The 22,336-nt window shown below is 34.6% G+C and overlaps 1 protein-coding gene across 11 annotated transcripts in view; it reads left to right on the plus strand.

Annotated features, from left to right (window-relative positions):
• Positions 1–22,336, plus strand: part of NFASC (neurofascin) — a 237,865-nt gene that overhangs the window by 91,024 nt on the left and 124,505 nt on the right. For all 11 annotated transcript variants that reach the window (XM_074308935.1, XM_074308924.1, XM_074308925.1 and 8 more), the window contains exons 2-3: positions 4,552–4,626; positions 19,454–19,562. In XM_074308935.1, the coding sequence (XP_074165036.1) occupies positions 4,552–4,626; positions 19,454–19,562 (184 nt within the window). The remainder of the gene's footprint in view (positions 1–4,551; positions 4,627–19,453; positions 19,563–22,336) is intronic.

A 22,336-nucleotide genomic window follows, 5' to 3' on the forward strand; every position in this document is an offset into this window, starting at 1 on the left:
AACTGTTTGCATTTTTGTTTTTCTTCCCAGGTTATTTTTACCTTCTGAATCCAATTCTTCCTGTGCAACAAAAAAATTCGGTTCTGCACACATATGTTGTATCTAGGATATACTATAACACATTTAACATGTATGGGACTGCCTGCCATCTAGGGGAGGGGGTGGAGGGAAGGAGGGGAAAATTCTGAACAGAAGGGAGTACAAGGGATAATGTAAAAAATTCCCTATGCATATGTACTGTCAAAAAAAAGTCATAATTATAAAATTAATAAAAAAAGAAAAAAAATGGATCTGTTTGGCACCTGTTGATTTTTGAAAACCACACATTCGCATTTTCTATGTTGTATTGTATTTTATTTATTTTATTAAACACTTCCCAATACATTTTAATCTGGTTCCTGCCACTTGGGAATTTTGCAGCCTTCAAATTTGATGCCGCTGTTGTAAGACAGGCTATGATTAAGTGATGAGATATATGGGGTAGATAAATGTTAGAAGATTTCAGAAAAAAAGGACATCAGTATAGAAAAGATTTGTAACTTTGAAATCCTAAGGGCATATAGATCATGAATTAGGATATGGTAACTCCTTTAGAGATCATCTTACATGCTGTCTACACTTCATTTTAGATATGATGAAACTAAGATCGAGAAATAGTCAATGTTTTGCCCAAGATAGTATTTAAGTAGTAAGCATCAGTGCTTGATTTGAACCCAAGTTCTCTGATTCCAAACTCAGAGTTCTTTCCATTGCTTTTGACAGGGAAAAAGTAGGGAGGAAATTCTAGCTTGAGATTGATGGAATCTGTGTAACTTTCCAAATACTTAGCCTAGTAGGTACGTATCATTAGTCACTGCCATATTCCACTTGACATCAACCACAAGTGACTAGCTTTTGATACTCAAATCTGGGATCCCATCACAACTCAAATCTAAGTCCATCCAGACCTGTTCCTTGATTCTTGTCCTCATTCTCCCAGAATAGGGATTTATTCAAAATGCTATGGGCTTTCCTTGCTTTTACCCAGCATTGCAAAGATGCCTACATGAGCTGTCTCCTGATGATCACTATCTTGCCATTTGACAATCCCAGTTTTTTTTTTTTTCAATCATACATCTCCTTAATGCCATCTTTTACTCTGGACGTTATCCATAGTTCCTTTCTTGTGATATGTTGTCGCCTGCTCTCATCCAGCATACATTTCTCCATTCACTCCTGAGTGGGACCCATTTTTTAATTTTTTAGAAGCTGTCTTGTTCCATGACTTAGTCATCCATCAGCATTGGCAAAACATAGGTATTAAAAATATGATACTTCTGTTTCTGATAGAAGATTGGAGTGACTTTGCAATTTTTCAGAAGTATTCCAAATTATTTCTCTTTCATTTTAGATCTGGGGCCAAATTATTATACATTTGCACTATTTATATACATACACTGGTGAATGAATTCTGTAGATTGTTAGTCTAACTGTATATTATATTTTGAACAATAGGCATTTTTCTCCACTTGGTTTTTCTTGTGTAGATGCTTAAGCCACTCTTTTAAAATTGCAATAGATTTCTTCCATTAGGCTCTACAATTTTAACACCTTGATTCATCTTTAGGCAGGAATATCTGCAGAATCTCATCAGCTATGTAGAATCTTTCTTCAACCTGAATTTTTCCTATATCTCCTCCTTGACACTCATTTGGCAAGCAGACATTTGTGTTTTATGCTTTTCCTAATGGCAGTTGTCAGACAGTTGTGTAAAAAAAGATTATCTCTGTTGCTCTTTCAGGGAATCATAAATAATTTTGATGTGTGAATCAGAGATATCTTGATAGGAGAAAGAATTTTAGGTGGTGTATTCTATAGAAATCAAATATTTTTTATAATCAGTGAACAATAAGCCTATTGCAATCTTACATTCTCTACATCTTTCCTTTGATTGTATATTGATCAATATGTGGTTTCCTGTGGAATATCATTTGTGTAGATCTACCTATTTCTTACTAATACTTGTATGGAAGATACTCTCCATGTATGTAGATTATGCTTTCTCTCTTTTATATATCTTGTAAACTGATCTCTCCACACCTTCACAATAGTGTCTAGTTCTGACACAGATTTCCTCTATATACATTTGATCTAGTCCAGCTTCTCTTTGTTCTCTTCCATGTATTTCTACCTCCTCTGTATAAGCTGTCTGAGACTTTGATCTTAGAGTTCTGGTGTTGTCACTTCAATGTCCTTAATATGGTAAAAAAAAAAGTTTGTTCTTTTACAAAATCTTTGTAAACCTTTTCCATTTTTCTTCTGCTAAATACTCTCAAGCCAACTTAGCTTAGTCGAGTTTTTTTTACCAACTTTTATTTAAACTGTTTTTTACATTCCATTGATGAAGCAATCAATATTGCTTATAATCTCCAACCATCCTTCTCCATAAGAGTTGACAAATGAATTTATACCCCAAGTCTTATCTCACGACTCACCAAGTGAGAAAGACAGCTATCTGCTCCCTAAGATGGTGTTTAGGATTTTTCATTTCCTTGTAATGGCATTGATTTACATTGGTTAAATTGTCTGAAAGTATTGTAATCTTTCCTTTGCCTTTTCTTCAGGCATATCCCATTTTTCATCGTTAATAATTTATTTAAAATAGGTCAGGATCTAGTTGTTTTAATTTCACTCTATGTCTTTGTCTCATCTTTAATCCTTTTTCTATTATTGTATTTGTTTTAGTCCTTATTCTAATTGGTGTGACTGTGGAACCTATTCAGAAATGCCTTTCACATCAGTAATGAGTCATTTCCTCTCTGTTAACATAACACCAAAAAAGAAATGGATTGAATTTTATTTGGTGCTTATCATGTCAAATGCATTCTAATTATTTTCTCAAAGAAAGTATTCATATCATATAAGTATGAGACATTTGAATATTCTACATGTTTTAAGGAGGAAAATCCTACACACACATGTACACACACATACACATACACAGAGCCAACACATATATAGGCAATGTATTATATATCTTGTCTACATATACTCACTTTGTATTGAAGTTACTGAGTGTCATATTTGTTCATTTAACTTACCAAATTCTTTGCAGAAATGCTACATTTTATTTTCTGTAAAAGATAACAGTAGTTGCAATTATTTTCATGGTGGTCTTTTTGCAAATGTGTAGTATGAATTCTATAATATTCCATGAGTAATTATCACATGAAATTATATTTCTAGCTGCCTTAGGCCATAGTAAACAGTTAATAAATATTTTTATTGATTCATAATAAAACCAATTCTGCCATATTCTTTATTGTCTTCTTCCAGGAGAAACTGAGAACTACTTTTCATTTCATTTAATTTTTTCTGTTGTTAAGATTATGATTCATATACTTTAGTTTCTTTTTGTTAGTTATTTTTCAGCATATTAATAGCTAAGTTAAAGTTTATGAATGCTCTAGAAATTACAATTCTTAATACTCTATCCAAGTTTCTTTTTTGCCTTTATTTTATTTTTTTTCCAATTAAAAAATTCATTTCCCTTTCCATCTTAGAGGGGAAAAGAAAATTAAAACAAAGCTTTTGTAACAAACATGTATAGTAAAGCGAAATAAATTCCTGCATTGGCTCTTATATGTGTATATGTACATAGATGTGTGTATATATACATATATGAATATAGATATATCTTCTTACTGAACTTGTCATCTCTCTATCAGAAATTGAGTATCATGTTTCATCAGGGGTCCTCTGTAGTTGTGTTTGGTTGATCAATGTTTGTACATCTTTCAAAGTTGTTTGGCTTTACAATGTTGCATCAGTCTATAAATTGTTCTACTGGTTCTGCTCTTTTGTTTACCATTAGTTTATACAAATCTTCTCAGGTTTCTCTGAAGTCATCCTCTTCATCATTTCCTACACAATAACAGTTTTCCATGGTATTTGTCTACCATAATTTGTTCAATCACTTCCCAATTGATATCTGTACCACTTTATCACCTTGCCACCATTACTAAGGAAGCAGAAATGTTTGCCATGGACCTAAAAGCCCTTTTTGGATTTTTCTTTGTTTCATGGGTTGCTGTGCTTGAAGAATTCATCACCAAGTGACCAGCCTACTGGTGATGAGCATTTCTGTGTTTAGCTAGGCTGGCTAGGCTGGTCCTCGAAAAGCAGACTTAGTTTGTTGCCAAGACTGTTCTTGAAACTTTTCCAATGTGCCCTGCCAAAACTTGTATGTGCTGGCATAATCTTTGGGAACCCAGGGTAACCTCCATTTCATGAGGAAGCATTAGAATAAAGACTTTTAATTTTGAAGGAAAAAACCAGCACCTGTCTATCTCAGGCCATTTTGGGAACATATACACTTGAAGAGAAGCCTTGAGTCTCTGGCTGTTTTGCTTGATATCTTGTCTAAAACAACCAGAAGCAGAGTGGAAAGTCTCTGAAGCAACAGTGAAGAACAAAAGGTTAAGGCTATAGGCTAGTTGAAGAGCGAACAAACTTATCTAGCATTTCTTCAAAAATGCTTGATTTCTTTCTTATTTTCTCCTTAATTCACAGAGTGAGCAGTAGCAGACAGAAGGCAGGAACACAGAAGAGAGAATCTAGAAAGAAGCAAACAAACCCACCAAAGAGGTAAGGCTCTATCATTTTGATTCAGTTTCATGGACTCTGAGGGCCAAAACTCATGCTCTTTCTCCCTTTCTTTTTTTCCCTTTCTTTACTGACATGCATTCATATACAAGAGACTCACTACCTCACGTATAACTTTAAGGCTTAGTTGAGCTGGAATTGTTTAACCTTGTGCCAATTAAGCACCTCTTTATGGAGTATTGGAATGAGTACTGGGGTATCCAAAAGAAGGAGGAAGTGGTGCATGCCCTTCAGAAATTTTCACTATGATGGGAGAGACATTGCTTTATTAAGCGCAATTTGCATGCAAGACATTGTGCTTGATGCTGGGTCTACAAAGGTTAGATTAAAATAAACCCCACTTTAACGTAGCTTACATGCTACTGAAGTGTGGGGGAATGGTATAACAAAAGGCAAAGAAGTGTCTTATTTAAACTTATTTTGAAGAATGACAGAGATTTCTAACAACTGAGAGGAACAGACTTTGTAAAATCTTGAATCTGCCTTTCCTTATCACATCTAGTCTGTCCTTGGCAGATAATGTCATCATCCATTCTAAAGATGTTACTAGAAGAACAATGAAAAATTCAAATCCTCTGACCTTCTGAAATTCATATGGTCATCCTCCATCCAGAGATGGAAAAGAAGAGGAGAGACCAAGACTTAATTCAGAGTTTTTTTCTTCTCCCACCCCAAGTCGTGATACCATTTTAATCTGCTGTTTTGATAGACTATCCATAAAATGTAACCACATTTCTTCAGTCAGTCCAATAAAAGCTTCCTGTGCAATATCATTTATCCAGTGGCTTTTTTTAGAATTTTTTTCTGATCACATGTAAAAACATTTTTAATAATAAGTTTTTTTAAATTCTAAGTTCTAAAGTCTCTCCCTCCCTCTTCTCCCTTTCTTGGGAAGGCAAGCAATTTTATCTAAGTTATATATGAGAAATCATGCAAAACTTATTTCCATATTAGTCATGTGGTGAAAAAAAAATAACCAAAAAAAACCCCAACAAAAAATAAAGTTTTTTAAAAAGTGTGCTTCAATCTCCATTCAGATTTTATAGTTTTTTTTTCTCATTGTGGATAGCATTTTCCATCATGAGTCTTTTGGAACTATCTTAGATCATTCTAGTACTGAGAATAGCTAAGCCATTCACAGTTGATCATCATACAATATTGCTATTACTCTGTATAATGTTCTGCTTCCTTCACTCTCCATCAGTCCAAAATTTTTTTCATGCTTGTCTTTTCTTATAGGACAATAGTATTCCATCACAATTATATACCATAATATATATAACTTGTTTAGCCATTCCCCAAATGATGGGCATCTCATCAATTTCAATTCTTTGTCATCACAATAAGAGCTGCTAGAAATCATTTTGTGCTACAGATTCCTTTCGTTTTTAAAAAAATTTCTTTGGGATACAGAACTAGTAATAGCATTGCTTGGTCAAAGGGAATGCATAGTTTTTGTGTTCCTTTGAATATAGTCCAGTTTCAAATTACTCTCCATAATGATTAAATCAATTCACAACTCCACTAGCATTGCATTAGCGTCGCAGTTTTCCCACATTCTTTCCAACATTTGTCATTTTCCTTTTCTGTCATATTAGCCAATCTGATAGGTGTAAGGTGGTACCTTAGAGTTGTTTTAATTTGCATTTGTATAATAATTAATGATTTAGAGCATTTTTCATATAACCATAGATAGCTTTGAGTTCTTCTGAAAACTGCCCATTCATATCTTTTGACCATTTATCAGTTGAGAATGATTTGTATTCTGATTAATCTGGCTCAATTCTCTATACATTTGAGAAATGAGGTCTTTATTAAAGAAACATTATAAAATGTTTTCCCAATTTGTGCAAAAACTTTTTAATGTAACGTAATAAAATTATCTACTTTATAATCCATAATGCTCTCTATCTTGTTTGGTCATAAATTCTTCTCTTATCTATAAATCTGACAGGTAAAAATTTCCATGCTTTCCTAATTTACTTACAGCATCACTCTTCGTGTTTAAATCATGTACCCATTTTAACTTAGCTGAGTATATAGTATGAGATGTTTCTAGCAAACTATTTTCCAGTTTTCCCAATTTTTTTGGTCAAATTTTGTCAAATAATGAATTATTGACCCTAAAGCCTGAGTTTTTATGTTTATCAAAAACTAGATTACTGTGGTCATTTATTTCTGTAAATTGGGTTCCTAAACTTTTCCACTAACTCCTCATTCTATTTTTCAGTCAGTACCAGATTGTTTTGATTATTTTCACTTTTAAAAACAATTTGAGATCTGATAGAGTTAGGCTATCTTCCTTCACATTGCTTTATCATTGATTCTCTTGATATTCCTGATGTTTTGTTTTTCCAGGTGAATTTTGTTATTATTTTTTTCTAATTCTACAAAATAATTTTTGGTAGTTTCATTGGTATGAATAAGTACATTTATTTTGGTGGAATTGTCATTTTTATTATATTGGCTCAGTATACCCATGAACAATTGATATTTCTCCTAGATTTGACTTCATGTAAAAAGTATTTTGTAATTGTGCCTATATAATTCTGAGGTTTTTCTTGGCAGGTAGACTTCCAAGTATTTTATATTGTCTACTATTATTTTAAATGGAATTTCTTTTTCTAATTCTTGTTGCTATATTTTCCTGGTAAAATATAGATTTATGTGGGTTTATTTTATATCCTGCCACTTTGCTGACATTATTAATTATTTCAACAAGTTTTTAGTTGATTTTCTAGGATTCTTTAAAAATACCATCATATCATCTGCCAAGAGTTATACTTTTGTGTCTTCATTAGTTATTCTGATTCCTTTAATTTCTTTTTAATCTCTAATTGCAATAGCCAGCATTTCTAATACAATATTGAATAATAATGGTGCTAATGGACAACCTTGCTTCACCCCTCATCTTACTTAGAAGACTTCTAGCTTATCCTCATTATAGATAATGCTTGCTGATGGTTTTAAATAGATATTTTTTATCATCTTAAGGAAGGCTCCATTTATTCCTATGCTTTCCAGTGTTTGTAATAAAATGAGTATTGTATTCTATCAAAAGTTTTTTTCTGCATCTATTAAGATAATATGATTTTTGTTGTTTTCTTTATTGATATGTTTTCCTGTGCTGCATTCCTGGTGTAAATCCCACGTAGTCATAGAGTATCATCTTTGTGCTATATTGCTGTAATCTCCTTGTTAGCATTTCATTTAAAATTTTTGCATCAATATTCATTAGCAAGATTGGTCTATAATTTTCTTCCTGATTTTTGCTCTTCCTGGCTTAAGTATCAGCACCATATATATTTGTAAAAGGACTCTTTTTCATATAATTTTTCAAAGAGCTTATAAGCACTGGAATGAATTGTTCTTTAAATGTTTGGTAGAATTCACTTGTGACTCCATCTCATCCTGGGAATTTTTTAAAGAAGCTTATTGATTTATTTTTCTAAGACTGGGTTATTTAAGCATTCTATTTCCTCTTCTGTTAATCTGAACAATTTATGTTTTTGTAAATATTCATCCATTTCACATAGATTGTCAGATTTATTGGTGTGTATTTGGGAAAAATAACTGCTAGTAATTGTTTTAATTTTGTCTTCTTTGGTGGTGAATTCACCCCTTTCAGTTTAAATACCGATAATTTGGTTATCCTCTTTATTTTTTTAAATCAAATTTGCCAATGGTTTATCTGTTTTATTGAGTTTTTTCCCCTAAGTATAACTTTAGCTGCATCCCATACATTTTGTCATATTGTCTGACCTTTTCATTCTTTAGGATTAAATTATTTAATTACCAATTAAATTTTAATCTATTTTTCCATAGCCCTTTATTGAATATACTTTTATGATGTTATTATTAGATTTAGACAGTACTAAGAAGGCAAAGGTGAGGTCTATCATTAATATAGTTTTACTATTTCCTCCTATAACTCATCTAACTTTTCCTTTAAGAATTCATAGGCTATATCATTTGGTACATATATTTTTGGTATTGATATCCCTACATTGTCTATAGTACCTTTTAGCAAAATATAGTTTCCCTGTTTATTTCTTCTAATAGGTCTATTTTTGCTTTTGCAAAATCATGATTGCTACCCCTACTTTTTTTTTGCTGTCACATGAGGCATAATAGATTCTGCTCCAGATCTGATTTTTATTCTCTGTGTCTCTGTTTAAATATATTTCTTATAAATAACATATTGTCATATTCTGGTTTTTAATCTACTCAGCTATCTGCCTCTGTTTTATGGGTGAGTTCATCCCATTCACATTGGGATGTGATTATGACTACTAACTTTGTATTTCCCTCCATCCTATTTTCCTCCTATTTATCCTTCTCTTTCTCTCCTGTTACCCTGTCCCTCCTCAAAAGTTTGTTTTGTTTCTGTTTACTGTCCCCAACATTTAGTGACTCTTAAAAACATCTAAATTGATCAAGGACCTTTTATGCTTGGTCTAAAGTCTTTGATTGGTTGAGGTATCTTCTCACTTGGTTAGATAATAGACTATAGAATTTTATTTCTTACATAAAGGGGGGGACTTTTTAATCATGGGATTATTGATCAACAGACTCAATGATCACACACACACACACACACACACACACACACAGACTTGTTCTTGTTTGTTACAGGGGAAAGCATTTTTTTATCTGAAGGAGACATAAGGGATATAGAAAGGTAGTTTGCAGTGATGTTAGAAGAAAAGAAATAAAAGAATATAAATAAAACATTTAAAACTACACAGAAGACCAGATGGATTTACATGTGAATTCTACCAAACATTTAAAGAGCAACTAACTCCAATGCTATGTAAACTATTTGAAAAAATAGGGATTGAAGGAGTCCTACCAAATTCCTTCTATGACACAGACATGGTACTGATACCTAAACCAGGTAGATCAAAAACTGAGAAAGAAAACTATAGACCAATTTCCTTAATGAATATTGATGCTAAAATCTTAAATAAAATATTAGCAAATAGACTTCAGAAAATCATCCCCAGGATAATACACTATGACCAAGTGGGATTTATACCAGGAATGCAGGGCTGGTTTAATATTAGGAAAACTATTAGTATAATTGACCATATTAATAATCAAATTAATAAAAACCATATGATCATCTCAATAGATGCAGAAAAAGCATTTGATAAAATCCAACATCCATTCCTACTAAAAGCACTTGAGAGTATAGGAATAAATATAGGAGCATATATTTAAAACCTTCAGTAAACATCATATGTAATGGCTATAAACTAGAACCTTTCCCTATAAGATCAGGAGTGAAACAAGGTTGCCCACTATCACCATTACTTTTCAATATAGTACTAGAAACTCTAGCCTCAGCAATAAGAGCCGAGAAAGAGAATCAAGGAATTAGAGTAGGAAATGAGGAAATCAAATTATCACTTTTTGCAGATGACATGATGGTATACTTAGAGAACCCCAAAGACTCTGCTAAAAAGCTAATAGAAATAATTCAGAATTTTAGTAAAGTTGCAGGATACAAAATAAATCCACATAAATCCTTAGCATTTTTATACATTACTAACACAATCCAACAGCAAGAGATACAAAGAGAAATTCAATTCAAAATAACGGTCGATAGTATAAAATATTTGGGAATATATCTACCAAAGGAGAGTCAGGAATTATATGAGCAAAATTACAAAACACTTGCCACAAAAATAAAGTCAGATTTAAATAATTGGAAAGACATTCAGTGCTCTTGGATAGGCCGAATATAATTAAGATGACAATACTCCCTAAACTAATCTATTTATTTAGTGCTATACCAATCAGACTTCCAAGAAACTATTTAAATAACCTAGAAAAAATAACAACAGAATTCATATGGAACAACAAAAGGTCGAGAATCTCAAGGGAAGTAATGAAAAAAAATTAAGTGAAGGTGGTCTATCTGTACCTGATCTAGAACTATATTATAAAGCAACAGTCACCAAAACCATTTGGTATTGGCTAAGAAATAGACTAGTTGATCAGTGGCATAGGTTAGGTTCACAGGGCAAGATAGTGAATAAAAATAGCAATCTAGTGTTTGACAAACCCAAAGATCCCAAATTTTGGGATAAGAATTCATTATTTGACAAAAACTGCTGGGAAAACTGGAAATTAGTATGGCAGAAACTAAGCATGGACCCACATTTAACACCACATACTAAGATAAGATCAAAATGGGTCCAAGATTTAGGCATAAAGAACGAAATCATAAATAAATTGGAGGAACAGGGGATGGTTTACCTCTCAGACTTGTGGAGGAGGAAGGAGTTTGTGTCCAAGGGAGAACTAGAGAGCATTATTGATCACAAAATAGAAAGTTTTGATTACACCAAATTAAAAAGTTTCTGCACAAACAAAACTAATGCAAACAAGATTAGAAGGGAAGTAACAAATTGGGAAAACATTTTTACAGTTATAGGTTCTGATAAAGGCCTCATCTCCAAAATATACAGAGAATTGACTTTAATTTATAAGAAATCAAGCCATTCTCCAATTGATAAATGGTCAAAGGATATGAACAGACAATTTTCAGATGATGAAATTAAAACTATTTCCGCTCATATGAAAGAGTGTTCCAAATCACTGTTGATCAGAGAAATGCAAATTAAGACAACTCTGAGATATCATTACACACCTGTCAGATTGGCTAAGATGACAAGAACAAATAACGATGAATGTTGGAGGGGCTGTGGGAAAACTGGGACACTGATGCATTGTTGGTGGAGTTGTGAAAGAATCCAAACATTCTGGAGAGCAATCTGGAATTATGCCCAAAAAGTTATCAAAATGTGCGTACCCTTTGGCCCAGCCATACTACTACTGGGCTTATATCCCAAGGAAATACTAAAGAAGGGAAAGGGACATGTATGTGCCAAAATGTTTGTGGCAGCCCTTTTCATAGTGGCTAGAAGCTGGAAGATGAATGGATGTCCATCAATTGGAGAATGGTTGGGTAAATTATGGTATATGAATGTTATGGAATATTATTGTTCTGTAAGAAATGACCAACAGGAGAAATACAAAGAGGCTTGGAGAGACTTACATCAACTGATGCTGAGTGAAACAAGCAGAACCAGAAGATCATTATACACTTCAACAATGATACTGTACGAGGATGTATGCTGATGGAAGTGGATTTCTTCAACATAGAGAAGAGCTAATCCAATTCCAATTGATTAATGATGGACAAAATCAGCTACATCCAGAAAAGGAACCCTGGGAAATGAGTGTAAACTGTTATTTTTACCTTCTGAATCTAATTCTTCCTGTGCAACAAGAAATTCGGTTCTACACACATATATTGTATCTAGAATATACTGTAATATATTTAACATGTATAAGACTGCCTGCCATCTGGGGGAGGGGGTTGGGGGAGGAAGGGAAAAATCTGAATAGAAGTAAGTGCAAGGGATAATGTTGTAAAAATTACCCATGCATATGTACTGTCAAAAAAAAGTTATAATTCTAAAATAAAATAAAAATTAAATTAAAAAAAAGAAAAATAAAAAACTAAAAAAAAAAAAAAGAAAAAGAGAAAAAAAAACTACACAGAAGAGAACAGAAGGAAATTGAAGGAAACCTAGAAAAGAAGGGAGTGATGATATTACAGTGTCAAAAATATTTTTTCTTTCTTGGTAACCTACCATTTCTGTTATGTTATTCCCAAATTAATGTGTATGTGTGTATGTGTATACATATATATGTATATACACATATATATGTATATATATGTACTACATGTAGCATATTACTTTACTATATGCATGTATATATACATGTACATATATAATATATGTATATGTGTATGTGTATGTATATGTATGCATATATTTTTATGAGGAACAATAAGAGGACCAATGTCACTGAATCATAAAGTTGAAAAATGATTGTAAATAAGTAATGACATAGAGGGAAAAATCAAGAATGATGAGGTTATAAACTTCGGGGTCTGGGAAGTGATCTTTTGACAAGTATAGGGAATTTTGGAGTAGAGGGTGAAGGAGCCTAATTTGTTTTGGATTTGTTGAGTTGGAGATGACCAGAAAGCTTTTTGAGTATGACTACAATTCAAGAGAAAAATTAGGACTAAATAAATTGATTTGGAAGTCATCTTTGACAATACTTGAATTCCTGGGAGCAGATTAGATCACAAAGGGAAAGGAAATAGAGAGAGAATAGAAGAGACCCTAGAACAAAGGCTAGTGGGATACACAAAGAATATTGTTCTAACAAAGGTGGTTGTGAAAGACTGGTAATATAGATAGGAGGAGAACTGGGAAAAGCTAGGTATGTCATAGAAGCCATGGAAGGAAAGAGGTTATAGTCATATTAAGTGGACATAGTACCTGCCCTCAGGGAACTTTTTTTCTGGTGGTAAAAACACAATCCTTGATTTGAAAGAGTGCCCAAGCTAAATGAGGGTAACACATAATATTCTTGATCTTTAGGATCTTCCAGTCTGATGGGAAAGACAATCTCTGTCCCCATGAGCTCCTAATCTGAAGGCAGAGATAAAGTTTAAATAAGAGCAGAATAATTGGGACTACAGATAATAGAAATAGAAAGACATAATCAAAACCAGTTTTAGCTGGAATAGCTCAAAATGACAACCATAGGACTCTGGGATGTTTTGTTTTTCTTCTCACTCCCCTGGACAGGACTGAAGTCACGTTATTTGCTCATTTAATCTGCTAGATAAACAGCTGGTGAGGACAGTTAACATTTCCCCCAGCTAATGCTTCTTCTTTTAATTAAGATGATTTTCTCTGCCTGGAGATTAGTTTCAAGTTGCTGTTTTTAACCCCTTGGCATGAACTAAGGAAGGAAATCTTGAGACCAAAGACTATTTACTGAGAGAAACTATCCATTTCTGCTTCCTTGTCTGATCCAGGATTGCTTGTGGTTCCTAGTAATCCCTAGTAATATGTGAAATGAGCAGCATCAGCAAGTGATATACATATCAGCCTTTGTGGTGTAGTTGTGCCTTCTAGATGGGCTCCCCAAGCTCTGTTTGGTTTAGAAAAGAGCTGTCTGGTTTTGACAGATAGAAGCTCCTTCTATCTCTGTACCCTTTCTCCCCAAAGCCATCTCAGGCAAGAAAGTGTGACTGTCAATGCCATGGCAAGGAAGAGGGAGACAAGTAATGGGAGAGACAAGGAGGTTTCTGAGTGAAGAGGCTTTATTCCATTCCTGACTTTCTGTCTGACTCAAGCAAGTTATCTAAAACTTTCCAGGTCCAACTTTCCACATCTGAGGAAAGCTATATTTACCCTTCAATCTTACTGGGTTTGTGAAAAGGATAACATGACACAACAGACCCAAACAGGCTTTTAAAAGTGAATATATTAAAAATGCAAGGGATTAATAGTGTCCCCCAAATTACCCTGAGTCCATTCTTGAGAGGTGAAGCAGAAGGGAAATGACAAAGACGTAGTAAATATCTGCCATGCAGCCCTTAATAGCATTCTAGGTGGTGACTACAGAAGCATAAAGTGGAATCCCAGCCTTGAAGAGTTTCCAATCTAGTGAGAAAGACAAGGCTAACAAGGAAGCAGTAGCAAGGGATACAAGGTGGCGCAGTGGATAGAGCACCAGCCCCCAATTCAGGAGAAATGTATCCCATGAATTTTAAACCTCTTCATTTTTTAAATTTGTGGAATGTTGTGTGTGCTATCTCCTACACTTTCCGGATGATGGCATTCACTTTGATTAGTATAATTTTTTAAAGTATCAAGCACCTATCTGACACTTATGTACTCCTCCATGATCTGGGAGCTTATAATTAAAGACAGACACACTGACTAAGATATCCAGATCCATTTTTAAAAGAAAGAAAGAAAAGACTCCTCTTCCCTCAGTTTGTTGAAGGAACAATTAAATATATTGGCAGGTATATAGGAGGTGCCTTTTAGAATGGGATACAAAGCTAAGTTGAACTGGTTACAGAGCCAGACACCTCAGGGCTCTGGGGACCTCAAGGAGTTTACATCCTACTGAGGGATAACAACAGATACCCAGATGAATAAATATAAAGTTAATTTGGAATGAAGAAAGCACTTATAAGTGAAGAAATCAGGAAAGACCTTTTTACAGGGAAAGGAAAGAGATGTTTGTGCCAATGTGCCAATTACTGTGCTAAGCACTTTATATATTAATTCATTTGATTCTCATACCAACTCTGTGAGATAGGTGCTGTTATTGTCCCCATCTTACAGTTGAGGAAAGTGAGGCAAACAAGTGACTTGTCTGGGGGTCACACGGCTAGTAAATGTCTGAGGCTGGATTTGAACTTAAGTTTTCCTGACTCCAAGGCAAGTTTTCTAGCTACTGTTCTTTCTGGATGCCTTTAGTGGTCATTAGAAGTGGACCTTGAAGAGAATAAGGGGATCCCAAGGACAGAGAATAGTCCAGGTATGAAGGACAGCCTGCACAAAGGCGTGGAGGTGAGATGCAAAATGTCACTTACAGAAATAAATAAGGAACCCACTTCTACTGGAGTGTAGTTTATAATGGAAGAGAATCATCCTTGGAAGCTCTGTGTCCCATCTTGGCAAGGCAAAAGGAAGTTGTTCTTCAACCAACTCAGCAAAGCTTCAAGAAGAGATGGGATTTTTTAAAAAATTAAGGGAGAAGAATTGACAGACTGGAGTACTGGAATTCAGTGATAGACAGGAAAAAGGAAGACTAGAACCCACCACCACCCCACCTCATCTCACCCCACCCTCCCCACAAAAAAAAAAAAAAGGCGGTAAGACTCAACTCCAAAGGGCACTGCCCAAAGAGAAGGGTCTCAGTTTTCCCAGTTTCCCCCAGATATCTTGATATGGAATAAATGTTTGAAAACAAAGTTAATGTTGGCAATGTATTCCTCATGGTGCCTTAGACAAATCATTCTACTGTCTAGATTTTGTTACAGGGGTTTAAGGAGAGAATCCCAAAATTTCTCCTATTCAGAATCCTATAATCCTCTTGGGCTCATTTTCTTTCTATAAAACTTAAAACCTTGTCCTTACTCTCCACAAAAAAACTAGTCACCAAATACTACCATCCACTCTTGAATAACTCAGTCCTTCCTGCTAGGAAGGTCTTAACTCTTTGTCCCATCCAGTTCATTCTACACATTGACACAAGCTTAGTTTTCCTAAAGTATCACTTTGGCCATGTCAGTCATCTACTTATAAATTTGTAAAGTTTTCTCTATTTCCTATAGGAAAAGTCCAGCTCCTTCTTATTCACAGCCTTCTAGAATATGCTTCTTCTCTTACTCTCCTTCTGCTCCTTCCACTACATCAATCTTCCACTTTAGTTGCACTGAACTATTAAGTAGTCCCCCAAACATGCTTTGAACTTTCCCCACTTCTGTGGCTACTTTCCTGTGTGAGATGTTTTCATCTCCCCTCTCTGCCATACTAAATTCCCAAGTGGAGCTCTCCATTTATTCAGAGGTATCTGATTTTTCACGCCCTTGTGGATCATACCGTCCATGGGATCAATCCATATAATTTCCGCACTTCTTGGCAAAGACAATGGAGTGATTTGCCATTTCCTTCTCCAGTGGATTAAGACGACAGAGATTGACTTGGCCAGAGTCACACAGCTAGTGTCTAGGCTGCATTTGAACTCATATATGTACGTAAGCAAGTAAATATACACAATTCTCATAAATAGGTATGTGTACATCTACATTTATGATCATTTACTAATTTGTTCTAAGATTCACATTTTCCTAGATTTCCTAGGGAATAGATTTCCTTAGTTTGATGACAAAATCCCATCTAATATATTTTAGTGTTTGGAAACATAATTAATATTCTGTTTATCATTTTAATGATATAGAAAGTCCAAAGCACATTTTAAAAAGAGTATTTCTATTTATTTTTTTTGTAGTAGCAGGAAATCCATCTTGCTAGTTGGATTTTGCTTTGAATAATGTTACAATGCATCTTCACAGAAATAAATGTTCTATATACACTGAAATGCTCACAGTAGCATTTTAAAGTGGTAGATGTCCATTAACTGGACAATAGCTGAATAAAATGAGTGTAATAGAATATTACCGTAGGTCACACATGGTAGCACACTCCTGCTGGTGAGGAGGTTGAGACAAGTAGATTGCTTGATTTGGGGAGCTCTGAGTTCTGACTGTAGACATGAATCTATAGACACTAATCAGACACTGTCTGATTCTAGACAGTAGGTCTTGAACCAATATGGTGAGTCCCTAGGAGCAAGAAGCTAGCAGACTGCCTAAGGAGAGATGAATCATTCCAGGTTGGAAAAATAGAGCAGATGAAAGATTCCATGTCAATCAATATTGGAACTGAGCCCATGAGTGGCTGTACATTTCTAGCCTGGGTGAAATAATAAAACCCATCTTTAGGGGATGGGGGAAGAAGAATATTTCTGTGACATAAGAAATAACCAAAAAATGAAAGAAACGTGAGTATGAGAAGATTTAGATGAACTGGAGTAGATTAAAGTAGCAGAACTAGAAAACAAGATAAGATGACAACAATTTAAATGGAAGAAAATTTCTTACTTTTTTCTCTTTTCCTTGCCCCTGTCTTTTGATTTCCTACTTTTTTTGTTTTAAAACTTTGATACACAATGATGGACAGAGACAACTACACCCAGAGAAGGAACACTGGGAAGTGCATGTAAATTGTTAGCACTACTGTCTATCTACGCAGGTTACTTATACCTTCCGAATCCAATACTTAATGTGCAACAATAAAATGGTATTTACACACATGTATTGTATCTAGGTTATATTGTAACACATGTAAAATGTATGGGATTGCCTGTCATTGGGGAGGGAGTAGAGGGAGGGAGGGGATAATGTGGAAAAATGAATACAGGGGATAATGTTATAAAAAATTACTCATGCATAAATACTGTCAAAAATTATAAATAAAATTTAAAAAAAAACTTTGATGCAAGGGATGGATCATTGGGTAAAAGAAGAGGAGAGATATATAAGAATTAAAAGGGATGTAAAAGTGAAGTTATCTACAGATGTGGTAGCATATACCAGTAGGTAATCTCAAGTACCAATAGGATTGAAGCCACAACTGATAGACTGTCTTTATTAAGTCTGGCACTTATATGGTGAATTCCCAGAAAATTATCAAGCTACCTAGGAGAGTAAAACTGTCCAGGTTAAAAACAGAGCAAATCAAAGATCTCCTATTGATCAGTAATGGGATTAAGCCTATAAATGGTCCCTGCATTTTCATTGTGGGCAAAATGGGAAGACTTAGTTTCACAATGCAGAGATAGATAGTTGTCAATAAAAATATTATCTAAAAAATAATAAAAGGCATCTCTATATCCTGTGCCCATACAGACAACTTTCTGGGAGAGAAATTTACAAGATAAAATGAAGAAATTTGCCTGAGACTAAAATTTTTCAGTGGAGAAATACAAAAATAGGCATTTGGGAAATAACAAAGACATCCAGACCCTTCTGACAGGGGAACATCATCAGATGCCATTATTCCCCCAATCTGCTTTTTCTTTTTTCCCCACCATTTCCTATAACTAGAAAAAAGCTTCATCTTTCCACTAATATCATTTAGATGATCCCCATAGGTGCTTTCTGCCTGAGTATCTCTGATCCTTCAAGAATCAGAAGATGGTGCTCCAATATGCTGAAAAAAATTGGCAATGGTTTCATTTAGTCTGTAGGTCAGAATAATTCTTCTTACAAACTTCTAGTGATCAGGTCTCCTCTTGCTTTTTTTCCCCTCTGAGATCATCAAGTATCTCAAATAATAAAGATAATGATTCTGACTCGTATCGGGAGTTACCTTTCTTAACATATGTTCATGGAGTAATTACAATAATAATGTCTTATATGTTTTATAGCTTTATATTTTTTCCAATATGTTTTTGCATATTTTGTCTCAGTCCTCTAGAGCAAAGATTCTGGAATTTTTCTTTACCCTCATTCCTTTCTGGGTTTTACTCTTCCTTTCAATCTTTCTTTTATGTGTTGTCTTAACCCTTTAGAATGTAAACTCCTTAAGGCTTATATTTGTATTCCCAATGCTTAACACAGTACCTGACATGTAGTAAACAGCTATTTTAAAGTACTTGTGGACTTGACTTTTTGTGGAAGGGATCCTTTTGACAATCTGGCAAAGCCTAGAGACATACTTTCAGAATAATGTTTTTAAATGCATAATACAAAATGCATAGGATTACAAAAGAAACTAATTATATACAGTCATCAAAATGTTTTTAAAAACAAGTTCATGGATCTCAAGTTAAGAACCTCTGCCCTAGAGGAAGAAATTATGTTTTCAATTTGACAAATGAGGAGCTTGAGCAATAGAAAAAGCAAGTGACTAGCCTGATGCAAAATTAAGCCTAGAACCTGTTTTTCATTTTCACTTCTGGTAGTTTCTGTACTTTCCAAGAAACCCCCAGGGCCTCTTTTTTCTTACCAATAGAAAGGAGAGAATAATGATAGCCAGGAGAAAACCAAGCCTGTTAATTTGATAGGTCTAATATCTCATTGATATGAATGCTTTCTCCAACACTGCAGATTATAATCCACCCACCTTCTCATCCAAGTCCCCACAGAACATCTTTTAATTGTATGGATAGTTAAACTCAACAATAGACATTAAATAGCTTTCCTGGTGATATTGTAAAAATTAATGAAATCATTATGGGTAAATTGCCCCCTATGTACAGAAACCTTCATGGAAATATCCCAGCCCTAAACCACAGAGCTTTCTCCTAGAATAACCATATGAATTTCCTTTGTGTTTTGTGATAGGTTACTTGACTTATGTGCAGTTTGGGAAAGTGGAGTTTTCCATCCCTCTGCTGGCCAGGACAGTGCCTCCAATACTGTTTCGAAAAGGAGGGTGAATGAAACAGAGAAGGTAAGTGAATTCTGGGTTGTGGGGGACATGTTTAAGGAACCAAAATCCTAAAGGAAATGTGAGTTATTTGATTGGAGAAACATTTGCAAGTATTGTTTTAGGAATAGAAATATCTTTATGGCCAGAAATAATACTCTTCAAATATTTGTAGAACTTCGTATAGAGGTTGAATTGAGTTGTTCTGCTTGGATCTTTTGGGGGGAGAAAAAAGTAGAAATTGAAAGGAGGCGAATTTAGACTCAATGTAAGGAGTAAGTGCAAAGGGCTACCTCCAAACTTATTGAATTCCTGGTCGTTGAATATTTTCCTAGTCTGGATGGCTACTTGTCCAGGATATAGTCAGAGTGAATTAAGCTTCTAGTATGATTTGAATTAAATGAATTTTGAAGTTCTTTCCAAATCTGAAATTCTGCAATATTTAACAAGTCATTCAGGTATTCTAAACATGGTATGTCAGAGACACACAAGTCTAAATCAGTGCCATGAGAAATTTTGGTTGGGTTTAGGTATATATGTATAAACACATATGTGTGTATGTATATGTATATAATGCATATATTTATACACACATATATGCACACATACCCTGACCTATACATAAGTGTCTGTTACCTTGAATCATAGGGACTCTCAGCGTTTTACCTTAGAATTCCTTGGTTACCAAGGATATATAAATAAAACCTTCCCTCTCTGAAAGTTTTTGTTCTTAAAATTCATTCACTCTTTTTCCTGGAAAAAAGAAAGCTGGAAGACATTTGTAAATGTTTAAGGGTCTCTGAAAAATTATGAGGAATGGGTGAGAGTGAAGTTAGCTATTCTTTTTCTTCTTCAAAGAATCTCAAAATGAAGAAATTATATTAAAATTGCAATATGGATTTTTTTAGGTTAGACATTAGGAAATTTCCTGACAGTGTTTTACTGAGAAGAATTGTGGAAGTATTTAAATACTAAATCAACAAACTATTTTATTTACCCCATCTCAACCCCCAAACTCCTTACTTTCAGAAGGGAATATTTCTTTACATGTTACTTAAAGTCTCCTTTGGCAATTGAAGTTCCTTCCCTCTGATTTCTATTTGCTCTGCAGAAGAAGGGTAGAAAAACATCATATAAAGAATAAAAAAGTAAGTTAAACCAGGGTCCTCTGCTGCCCGTGTTTTTGTCCAAGGAAGGTTGTTTTGTAGGATTGCCTGTAAAAAGCCCTGTGTTATCAGCTGCAGAGTGGATTCTTCTTTAAAAAGCATGGAGCCAATGTTGGCTTTCCTTTACCAAGCAGATGCAATCATTAGACATGAGTATTATGTTATTGTCCAGGATGACCACCTTTACTGAAGAATCAGCAAACAGCCTAGCCTCTGACCTTCTTCCCCCACCCCCAAGCTTATGTCTCCTCGTGGTCTTTTGTGAGCATTGTGAGTGACAGCTCTGGGCATATGGGGGATCATCAGAGGGAGGATCTCCAGAGGTTATGTAAGGACCCTCTCGGGAGGGTTAGGAGGTGGAGAACAATTGGCCCTTGGCAGATGAACAGCTGTCTAAGGGCACAGTGAGTAGCCACAGGGGGAGATCTAACTAGAGCAACTCACTGTTTCTGAGATGTGCATTGTCCCATCTGGGATTCAAACTTCCTTTTGCCCTGAAGCAACACTAGTTTTAGCCTCAGCCCCCTTGGGTAGTAAGGGAAGGAAATGAAAGAAGTGAGGTATGAAATTTTAATAGTAAAATAATTGGCAATTTATCATGAGCTTATTGCTTGAGCTTCAGAACTGGGGTAGACCTGACATGGAGCTCAGAAGCCAGAACGGATCTCTTAATTCCTTGGGTTTGACATCTCTCCGTTCAGTTTTTCTTCCTCACCACAGGTTTCTCCCCAGATGCTTTCTGTTCTCTCATGAATAGGGCCCAGCTAGGGAGCAGGGCGATAAAGCATATGGCATGTTTGGTAAGCCTTTAAATTATTTTTGTATTTTAAATAGGATGTAGGTAGTTCTCAGGAATGGTCTCCGAAAAGCTCCTGCTTCTCTAATCTTGGCCCTTTTGAGTGTGTTTCTCCAAATTTTTGCCAGGCTTCATCAACCAGATTAGGAAATCCACTTTATTGCCTGCTGGACCATTTCCTTTTGCAGTGGCTCTGACTACTGAACGAGAATATTATACTGTTCCCACCATCTTTCTCTTATGTATTTTGAGTTCACTCATTTTAGATAATGGCATGAAGATTTTTCTAAATTAATCCATAAATGACATAAACCACCATGGAGTTTATGGTTTGTGAAGGATTTATGTTAAAATCCAGTATTAGTATGTATATATAATATAAGTGTATATATATATATATATGTATATATATATATATATGTATATATATATGTTAATTTGGTCCCACTGATTTCACTCTAACATAAGTCACATAAATCTTTTTGTGTTTCTTTGTATTTCTATTTGTCATTTCTTATACTATAATGTTCCATCACATTAACATACCACATGCTTTTCAGCTTTCCCTTAACTGGTAGGCACCCACTTTGTTTTTAGTTCTTTGTTCCCACGATGGGTGATGCTATGGATACTTTGGGATACATACAATTTTTGTTTCTAACTTGGATTTCCATAGAGAAGATGACAATGGTGAAATTGCTGCACAAAGGATATTATGGACAGTTTAGTTATTTTCTTGCATAATTGCACATTAATATCCAGAGCTGTTGGACTAATTTACAGCTCCACCAAGAGTATATTAATATGCCTGACTTCTCACAATCTCTCTAACATTA

Source organism: Sminthopsis crassicaudata, chromosome 4, assembly GCF_048593235.1.
Source record: "Sminthopsis crassicaudata isolate SCR6 chromosome 4, ASM4859323v1, whole genome shotgun sequence".
NCBI classification, from domain to species: Eukaryota; Metazoa; Chordata; class Mammalia; order Dasyuromorphia; family Dasyuridae; genus Sminthopsis; species Sminthopsis crassicaudata.